Genomic DNA, 10712 nt, shown 5'->3' with positions numbered 1-10712 from the left:
GTGAGGAGGATTTAACAGAACCGAACAAGGTGAGCACCGCATCCACTTCAAAGAGGAAGGACGGCAGCAGCACGAGGCGTGCTTATGCAGTCACGCACGTGCAAAACTCCTGACCACTGAAAAAATACGAAGTATATTTCCTTCACAAATGTCCCTGGGCACCAGCAGCTTCTCCTCTACAATGACAAGTTAAGTTTCAGCATGGGATTAAAGGAGAAAATGTTCTCCCTCTTGTATATAGCCATGTAGACTGAGCTGGACAGATTTCCCCTTTGTCCAGGCGACACCAAGGAGCTAGGGGATGGCTTCAGGTGGACTCCCAGGCTGTGCGCCAGCCAGCCACAGATCACACCGTCCTTCCTCACAGCAGCATGCAAACCTTCCACCACCACGTTGCTGGCTGTCCAGCATCCAGGAATGGTTTACAAGACTCTGCATTTTAAGCTGTATTCTTGTGCATGAGCCTTGGCTAACTTTCCCTCTCATGTGACAAAGCCCTTCAGAGGATCAAGAATTGTTTCCAAAATCCCCAGTGGGTTTAGTGGGGCAGCAGGGCTTGAAACTCAGATTACCAGGTCTGCCATGCCTGGCTGTAATCTAAGATGTCCAGTAACAACACAAAATACTGAGATGCAATGCCTAGATAGCAGAGAGCACCCACCCTTCTCCTTCCTGCTGATTTTGTGTCTGTAATGAAATGGCGGTGGTATGTGTGTGTGTGTGTGTGTGTGTGCACATGTGTGTGCAGGGGGAGTTCGATTTGTCAGCACCTCCTTAGCCTCTCTGCCCTGCCTGAAGCCTCCAAGGGGAGATGCACTGAAAGACAAACTCCCCAGCAGAATGGGAGGGATGGCAAACCTGCCGGCCTGAGGGGGGAAATTTCAAAACCAAAATGTCTCTTAAATAAGCTTCTTTAATTATTATCATCATCTGTTTATTTATACAAATATAAAATATATCTATATAGATTTATATAATATAGATTTGTTGCTTTGGTGGCTCTTTTCATTTACAGACGTACTGGTCAACGATCTCTGTGCACTTTTTACACTTGACGTAACAGCACCAATGGAACTTGCAGTGGCAGCGCTCCACCTGGACGCTCTTGAACTGGTCGTAGCCCCGTCCGCAGCACATCAGCTCGCACCCATCCATGCCCTCCGAGGTCTTGTTGCACAGGCGGCCCTGAGTGCCCAGCGAGCCGGTGGTCTCGTTGCGCAGGCAATAGTCCGGGCTGGGGTCGACGTAGACCAGGTCCTCCTGCGTAGGCATGTTGAAGCGGTTGTTCACCAGCTCCAGCTTGCCCTTGCGACTGATCCGCATGGCGGCGGCGCTGTCGTACTTCTCCTTCAGCAGGTCGCCCACCTTGCGGAAGTCGGCCAGCTGCAGCCAGCAGGTCTTGAGGCTGCAGGAGCCTGACACGCCGTGGCACTTGCAGGCCACGTCCGCCAGCTTGTACACTGCCTGCGGGGAAAGGAGCGCGGTCAGGCAACGCTGCATTTATTCGCGCTACGCCGGCAGCTGGCATTCATTATAACGAATTCATCAGCACATTTTCATAACTGCTTTGATTATCCCCCCATTTCTGTTGTTTCGCCCTTCAGAACAGACAAAAGTCTCCTCTTCCTCCTGCTGCGATCCCGTTTGCTAAATATTTCTATGTGTGGTCACATTGCCTCTAACCAGAACTCCCCCACCCCACCTTTTCCTTTGGCAGATTGCTAGCTTGATGGCATGGCCAGGAACAGGAAGGCCCTATACTTGTGTTTCTGGAAATTCCCCACATCTCATGGACCACCACACTGCATGTTTTTCCCCTCATAGCTGATACAAGGGAACACCTGGGAACCTGTTCATTTCCTGTCAGCTAAAACAGGAACTGATGCTATCGCTCTAGAAATACATCTGCATCCTTTTGAAACAAATCCATGGAGCCTTTCCCCCTCTCTCTGCCGAGGATCTTTTCTCCTGCGGTTCCCAGGGGAGTCCTTGTTTTTCAAAGAGCAAGGAGCAGAGATGGCAGTGGAGGTGCGAGAGATGAACGCCTTCACACGGACACAAGGCCACTCACAGCTCTTCGGTCCCTCTGCTTGAGGAGCAAGCCCTGGCTGCAAATCTGCGCCATCTCGTGTCCACATACTCCACTACACTACAACCACCAGCGCTACACAGGAGGACATACAAGTCCAAAAAGCAAACACAACCTTTCACTGCCATCTTTTTCTGAGATACTTTAAGCTCCGTTTTCAAGAGGTTTATGGGAGCTGTAGATGCATCATACCCCTGAAAAGGCAGCATCTCGTGCAGCAAGGCAGAAAACCAAAATTAACAGAGTCTCAAGAATTCAGGCTAATGAGTGTTAAACCCTCAGTAGAGCAAGTATGCAATGTAAAGGAAAACAGTCCTTCCTCCCGCACTAGCTGGTAGGAGAGAGAGAAAATAAAAAAACATTTTAGAATAACAAAGCTCAAAACCTACGAAAACAAACTGAAGTGCAGGTCAGGTTTGTTCTTTCCATTAATTTCAGATACAGGTTCCACACTACAGACTATGTGAGATCCTGTCAGCACCAACAGGAACTTCCAGAGTTTACAAAGTGAAGAGCTGGCATCCACATTCAATCAGAGCTACCAAGTGTTACAGCATTTGACTTCCAGAGCTCTTTATGCTTTACGTATGAGGCTCACATCTGCTCTCCCATGGCCATCCTGCCTCTTGCACGTTTGCAGAGCAGCGCCTCTGCCAGATCCCACATGCCAAACAGAGCTATTTGGCATCAGCTGCAAAATTAGCGCCAGCTGTATCTGGGGTGGGGTGATCAAGAAACGTGAGAAAAATAAGGATGTTTTGAAGGAGACGGCAATACATCTAGCAGGCTTTCTGCTGAAAAAAAGATAGCCAAAGACTGAAGCTCCTTTTCTGTCTCACTCACTGATACCGAAGAAAGTTTCCCAGCTCTCTGCATTCACTTGCCAAGGAGTGGGTGATTAAGGCAATCCTACAAACAAAACCTTCTGCGTATGACTGCATTCTGGACCAGCAGGGAGAGGTCAGAGTTCTCCTGAAACAACTGGTTGCTCCCGGTCTAACAAACACCTAGTGCTTTTGACAGCTAGTGAAGATTCAATTGGGCTTAATGGCTAAATCACATGGAGGCCAACCCAGCTCCCAAGGAAGTCAATGGGCTGAGTCCTTAAAACAGAGAAGCTTTAGTTCTGCTCCTTGGAGCTCAATTTACTGAGGCAATGCCTCACAGCACAGTGTAACAGCTACGGGCTGGGAGTTAAGCGCTCGCCTTGGACTGAACTGTAGTTGCAGAGGACCAACCACGCCGTTACTTAAGGACTCCTGCTGTACTACCACCAGACAGAGCTACAGCTGAATTTCCCGAGGCCCAGACACTTACTATATCCTCGCTGCATTGCCAGCCTGCTCGTTATAAGCTTGTGTTAGCACTTTTCGGTTATGGTTCTGTCAAATCCCAGGCCACTCATGCCTCCCTTGCCCTTGCATATGTTTTTATAAAGTATTATGATTCTTCCTAATCCTGGGCTTTGTTCCTTTAGAAAAACACTGCAACTCGATCCCTCTCAGCTAATGTCATGGGACTGAGTTCACTCTGGCTTGGCTTTAAGCAACTGATGCTCAAAACATCTGGCCCATGTGGGTAATAGCCGTGCGGGGGAACGCGAGCCCTACCAGTTATCACAGGTAAGCATGGTGCCGCTCAGCCCCCCACAGCTCCCACTATCAACGTCCCGCGGAGGTAACCGCAGCTTTACCCTCTACACGGCTCTCCCCCTCGGCTGCCTGGATGGGGAGAAAGCGGAGGAAACCGGAGAACTCCTTTCTGACTGGGCGAGGGTCAAGGTAAAGAATAACAGACCCCACGTGTAGTTCTGAAGGCAGGGCCTGATCGATGGCTGTGCCACTTAAGCAGGTTGAAAATGCCTCTAATGGAAAGGCTTAAAGCCCTCTCCCATAAGCCCAAGTTCTCTTCCAATTCTTTTCTCGCAAGAATGGGAACGGGAAGAGAATTAATGGGGAATTCCTATGTGGTCAATTAGCCAGACCCCCTTCCAGGCTTTTCTGGCACTGGGCTGAGTGACTGATGACTGAGGCCTGCCATATGCTGACTGGGTAAATAGCGTGGAAGGACTGACCGCCACAGCCCGCCAGACAAGGGCAACAGATAAGGAACGCGGGGGAAAGAAGAGAGGGTAGTGGAGCCCAACTGGAAAAAAAGAGACAGATGGAAGGAAAGAGCATATTGAGATAACAGCCAAGGTAAATAAACAAGGGCTATAAAGCCAGGAGCACTACTACAAGGACTGCGACGTGGAGTGAAAGGGTGATGGGGTCAGGAGTGCCTGAAAGCTACAAGGGCTCGGCTTGCTTCCGAGCCCTGTCGGCTCCTTCCAAGAAGCACTGAGAGCAGGGACAATCTTCTCTCCTGCCGTTAAAGCTCCTCTGGGTTCAAGGAGAACCATCTCACCTAGATGAAACCGACTGGGGGCACCTGCCAAAAATCAGAAGACATCGTCAACTCAAACACTGGCCAGGAAGTCAGGGCAAGGCTGCACGAGGGACGGCAGCTGGTGGTCACTTAGCAAATGCTCACTGCTGTGTCTCCTTCCCTCACCCCTTTCTTGCAGCACCGGTTTCAGGAGTATGGAGTTACACATGCATCTTCCTACTCCCAAAACCAGAATCTCAGAAGTGAAAACTTAACATTTAGGAATGTAGGACTAGACGGGGCCTTCTTGGTTACTAAGTACGATCTCTTGCTATTGTAGGCACCACTTCAAGTAATGTTTTCCTTAAAAGTATTGAGTGCCCTTTTAAAAGCAATTTGGTTTTCAGGCACCATTATTCTGATCACTGTTTCAATGATAAAGTATCTTTTTCTAATTCCCAGCCTAAATGTATTCACTTTATGCCCATTTGCCATTGTGCCAAATTGGCCTTTTGCTTAAAAAGTACTTTTCCTTCCCTATTATTTCTCCCACTAATACAGACATCAGTCACATCCTCTCTCAGCTTTCACTTTGCTAGGCTAAACATGGCAAGCTATTCTAGCCTGCTTTCTTAGGAAAAGATTCCTATCCCTTGGGTCAATCAAAACAACCCTTTTCTAGTCTGAGGTCATTTTGCTTGGGAATATGAGAGCACACAATATTTTGGGGCCTTACAAGATCTTAAAACAATGGCATTAATATTCCCCTATGTCTTTCAAAAAGACTTTCCCTAGTACATTCCAGGATATTTGCCACCTTACGAGCCACATTACATCTGCAGCTGGCTGCTGCATCCAACTCTTTTCTACTTATCTCCTAATGACTAAAAACGTTTTGCATACAAGACCTTGAAATGACGGTCTTAATGTTGTTTTATTGGATGTCACTAGGTGCTGTACAAAATTTAGATTCTCCTCTATATTCATAATACCTGCCACCTCTGCACCGTCAGCAGCAAATTTCATCGGCCCATTCCAACTCCTGTGTCAAGGCCAAGAAACAAAAATATTAAGCACTGGCCTTCAAGCAAGTCCTTGAAGAATTCTGCTAATTAAGCTCTGTCAAGATCAATATGCATCCTTTCACACAACTTACTGACATCTTCCCTTAAACCAGTTTCTCATTCATCCCACAGTTGCCGTATTTTTCCTTATCTTTTCCAATTTAACCATGTGTTTCCACGTGGGAAATACATGAATTGTCTCACAGAAGTTCATCTAAACGAGACCTATTGGATCTGTTTTGCCTTTCAGGAAATCAGTGATGTTCTAAATGACCAAGTGATCAACCTTTGAGAAATTCTTGTCAGATTGTTTTCCTTTTTGCCTGAGATGTCCTTTCCCCCACGTCCTCCTGTAAACGCTGCCAAGGTCACACTGCCTGTCTGCCAGGTGCCAGCTCTTTCAGAGAGCCAGAGAAAAAAAATGAGCACTCCCTGTGATTTGGGGGCTTCAGGCTTCCTGATTTTTGCTTCCATCTTGGTGGCAATAATTTCAATTTCCCTTCACTGCCATGTCAACATATTTTTAAGAGACAAGAGCAAAGGCTGCCCTGTACTGGCCAAATATGATCCTGACCAGACAGCCCTGGAACCTGTAGCAGTGCCATCTCAGAGCTGCCTCAGGCCAGGTCGATTCATATTCATCTCCTTTCCTGATCCCAGCATCTCCATTTCTCACTACCCCCAATTCCTCATCCACTCAACCCACTCCAAAGCCACTTACTCCAGAGCCCTCCATTCTTCCAAACCTTTGCTGCCACCATTTGACTCCCATCTGAATCATTCAATCCAATCCTAAACACCTCTCTGTCAGCAGCCCCCTGCACAATCCCACCCATCCCAGGTCTCCTGGCCCCAAACTTCAGTACTCGCTGCTCAGCTCCTCTTTCTCTACCTGTCTGAACACAACAGCTGCCTCCTCAAGCTTTCCTCACCTCCACAGGGTACCAGCATCATCAGCCACTGCCTGCCCCCAGAGCACCGTGCCTGGCTTTCCCCAAAAATACAGTCCCAGGGAGATTTACAAATCTACACCGCAACCATCGACTCCCCTAGGCAGGAGTGCTGAGGACAGAAGACATCTCCGCTGTGCAGCAGACATATGGCACGAGCAACACCCCATTCTGCCTTGAAGCCCCAGGTAAAGCACTCCTTTACTTCAGGGACCAAAACTACTCTGTCTTTAAACTCAGCCCCATTCTCAGTGAATAGCAGTCTCTTCTCTTCCCATCTTTTCCAATTCACTAAGTTAAAAAAAACTTTTGCTATTTCTGTTACTACCCTTTGCAAGGTCTGACTCAGCTTGCTTTTTACTGTTCTCACTTCATCTTTACGCTTCTTGAACTCTAAGACAGAGCGTTTTGTTATTTATTTGCTATCGGTTCTTTTTTTTTTCCCATTCTTAGTAAGCTCTCAGTCTATTCCTAATAGCTTCTCTGTGGTAGTTATTCATTCAGTGAGGTCTGGATATTCTTCCTACAAGCTTTTTCCTCTTGCTTGGCATGCAGAATTGTAATGGCTTTAGCATCTTTGACTTGAAAAAGTTCCAGACCTCCTCCACATTGAGCTCCTCAGCTGAGTTTACTAACCGGCTCCCTTAGTTTATCAGAGTTTGTTAATCCACAAGCTTAATTACACACTGGTTTAGAGTTCCATTCAATTTAATCTAAAATGACTTCTGTTCACCTAATCTAAGGTTATTTTCTAAGGCCATCTGTTCTCAGCGTCTACCAAAACCAACCTTGAAATAACATTGTCTTTTGCTGGGCCCTTAGAAAAGCTTTTGTCCAGGTCCTGCACTAACTGGAGACAAAGAAATCACCTTGAGGGTCTCGTCTGCAGAGCCCAGAGAAGCATGTGCACTGCAGCACTCCTAGCACAGCTTATTCAACTTTCTGCACTGTCGTAAAGGCAGGACAGAACTGGTTTTAGCTGCATCCCTAAAAAAGGACAAAGCTTTCTTCCATCTAAAACCATGCCATAGTTAGAACTCACAGCTCGGTTTCTTCCCCGTATAACAAGAATAACACGACATGGTGACGTTTTAGCCACGCTGCAGAGCAACTATCTTCTAACTTGATCTTCTAATTAAGACGTTGCTACAGTTCAGCCGTCCATCAAACTATTGGTCATTTTCTGTCTGTGGTTCTCTCAAGGCCATAGGGCCAGCTGATAAAAATGCTGGTAACACATTCACTTCCTATTTTACACAGGACTTGGATTTGTAGTAATCCAAGTTCATGACTCCAGATATACAAGATGTTCAAAGTACGTAATGTGGTGAAGAACATCCCATTTAGGCTACTACTCCATGGAGGGACGGTCATCCTTTCTAAGCAAACGCTGACCCTCTGCCCTCCCAAGCCTAAATAAATAAATACATAAATACCCTAACCAAAAACCACTGAGTTCCAGAGCTTTCAAGTCCACCATTTTCCACCTCCTGCAAGTTTACCTCAGTCTGAATTTGCAAAAGGAGTATGGAGTACGTGCAGAGCCTCAACCTGACACATCAATTCCACAATCAAAAACCAGAGCAAACATATCTGGTGGTAAAAGGAAGCTGAAATTATATGCAGAAAAGCAACACATGAATGGGAAAGGGGAAGATAATTCAGTAACAATTAGAAGTTCGAAATGGCATAAAATTGCTAAGGAAACTAAGGATATTAGTTAAGAATGTGTAAAAGAGCAAGGCTAACTACATCTAATAGGATTTTTTAATATGGATTAGAAACAAAATTAACTTTAGAAAAGCTTGCTACTAGAGAGGAACGATAAAATTCTTAAACATTCTGGGAAGAAAGCAAAAACATTCAGGCATTTCTTCCTACATTTGGAAAGAAGCAGGGTTATAGAGTTGTATGGCATATGAATGATGCTACACCTTCCAGGCTATTAATCACCGAAGGAGGAATTGCATGAAAAGCAGATGCACAGACACTGAATGCATTACAAGGGGACAACTTCACCTATGTTTACAGCATCAGTGAGACCAATACCAGAACTCGACAGGTAATTTTAGTACCTGAATTTTAAGGGATACGGGAACTGGAAAGGGTACGCTGAAGTGATGCAAAAATGGTTTGATGACTGTTGAAAACATCTGCAAGCTAGAAACACTTAAGTTCTCAACTTAGTTTGTCAAAACAAAGAGTGGTGAATAAACCGCAGTAGCTAAATATTTCTATGGAGAGGAGATTCTGTTTACTAAGGGGTTTTTCAATCTATCTGTAAAAGTCAGAAAAAGAACTGACTGGAAGCTGATGCTGGATAAATTTAAATTACAATGATGCACATTGTTGAAAGAGTGAGGGTGACTAATGACAGTAGCATGCTACAAAAAGAGGTGATGGATTTCTCCACCTCTAGAGGTCTGCAGATCAAAACCATGCATCTTCTCAGAAAAGGTCTGTTGCCTTGGTGCAAATTATTTATTTTGCCCAATATCAAGGTGTCTAAGCAAGGTGTAAGTTTAAGAGACAGCCAGGCAGCTTGATTCAATGTTTGCCTTATATTCCCCAAAATCTTAATGATGGCAGTAGAAAAAAACTCCACATGCCAACAGACTGTCCTCTTTACCATCACCCTGTCCTGTTGGCAGCTCTGGGAAGCACATTTCTGAGACTTAAACCTGGGAAGTGGGCTGTTAGAGCACCTGGTTTATTTAGTAAAGGCTTACATGTCTGCACACGTGCCATCCAGTATCTCAAAAGACCCCAAACTCACTGGCTTTAGCTGTCAATGGAAGCCAGCCTTTAGAGCTGGAACATCATATTGTGCGTTGTCTGTGCTATCCGTAAAAACAGAGGAAATGAGACCATACACTGTTTCAAGGGAGTTACTGGGGCACGTCTGGACTGTCCCTCACCAAACCTCCAAGGAACGTGACATCCAGCTACCTCACAACCTCTGCATCTGCCCCTCAGAAACAGGGAAGGGTCAGCGTTCGTCTTACCCTGCGACCAGCCTCGTTGTTCTGCAAGTTCATCAGCATGCGCGCCTGCTCCTCTGAGCCTCTCACGTAGTTCTTCTCCCGCTCCTTGGCATCCACAAACTCCTTGGCGAAGCGGTACCCGTACTCCACGTTATCCCCGCAGCCACCCCACAGCCAGTCTCGGGGCAAGTCCTTGGGCCGGGCAGTCCGGCTGCAGCCACAGCTGGAGAGCTCTCCTTCGCGGCAAGCCCGGCTGATGGCGTTCACCACCCCGGCAGCACTGACGGCATAGGTGAAAGCAGTCTCTCGGCTACCTGCAAGAGGATGTGAGGAGGAAATTAATAACAGGCGAATCCCTTCTAGCAAACAAAATGCGCATTAAGATGTAATCAAGCAGGCTCAGGACAGTGGGAAGTGCTGTGCCCTGAGAAAGTGCATTAAAACTAACTGGGTGGCCAAGCACAGGAGAACCACCCTGCTCTGGTAGAGGGGGAACTGCCGTAACACATCGCTCTGTTGTTTTCATTCCACAGTAACAGCCCCAGGCAATTGCCTGCCCAGTGCTGGCAGTTTGTGTGTGACCAAGATCAAAAACCAATTCTGACACACACCAGGGAAGGGGCTGAGATTCCTGATATGGCCTGGAGAAGTATCCTTGGGAAGAACATGTTCTCCGTGAATTTTTAGGTGCTGCTCCTCAAAGGTTATTATTTTTTTTTAATTTTATGTTTGTCCATTTAAGAGCCTTGGAAGCCCTGAGCCTTGCCCAAAAGAAACAGCACCACCATTGGCAAGGACTGCTCAGCCTCTTTCCCTTTTCTGCCTCAGGTCAACCCTTCAGCATGCTCCGATTCTAACCCGGAGGAACCTCTCAAGCAACAAGAGGGTTATTCATTTGCTGAAAATACAACTGCTGCCACTGAACCTGCCAAAAATCGTCGAGAACAACTGGTGAGGTTGGAGCAGTGCAAGGGGAGCGTTCCCCGCCAGCCAGATACCTCTCTATAACTGTTTCAATCCAACTGGGACAAGTGCTTTTTATGGGCACCTCACCTTCAACTAGTTTCACTTGGGTTAAATATGTCCAGCTGAGACTTGATTCAAGATAAACTGAAGGAAACCATTTTTACACTAAAACGCCAAGGCAGAGGCTCTCCCGACACCTACAGAACCGCAGCGCTGGAAGGAGTAAAACTTTCCCATGTAGCCAGTAATAAATGAAAAGACTTTCCGCTTGCACGTGTATGAGAGGCTGCCC

The 10712-nt window shown here is 46.6% G+C and overlaps 1 protein-coding gene across 2 annotated transcripts in view; it reads right to left on the bottom strand.

Moving 5' to 3' along the window:
- Positions 1–917: 917 nt before the first annotated feature.
- The window catches only part of WNT5B (Wnt family member 5B), a 70663-nt gene continuing 60868 nt past the window's right edge, over positions 918–10712 (bottom strand). For both annotated transcript variants that reach the window (XM_083822993.1, XM_083822992.1), the window contains exons 4-5: positions 9476–9768; positions 918–1464 (exon numbers count right to left, since the gene is read on the bottom strand). In XM_083822993.1, the coding sequence (XP_083679119.1) occupies positions 1006–1464; positions 9476–9768 (752 nt within the window). In that variant the 3' untranslated portion in view covers positions 918–1005. The remainder of the gene's footprint in view (positions 1465–9475; positions 9769–10712) is intronic.

The sequence above is a fragment of the Anser anser genome, assembly GCF_964211835.1.
Source record: "Anser anser genome assembly, chromosome: 1".
NCBI classification, from domain to species: Eukaryota; Metazoa; Chordata; class Aves; order Anseriformes; family Anatidae; genus Anser; species Anser anser.
Note: the sequence above shows the minus strand (reverse complement) of the source record. Positions and strands in the feature narration are given on the sequence as shown.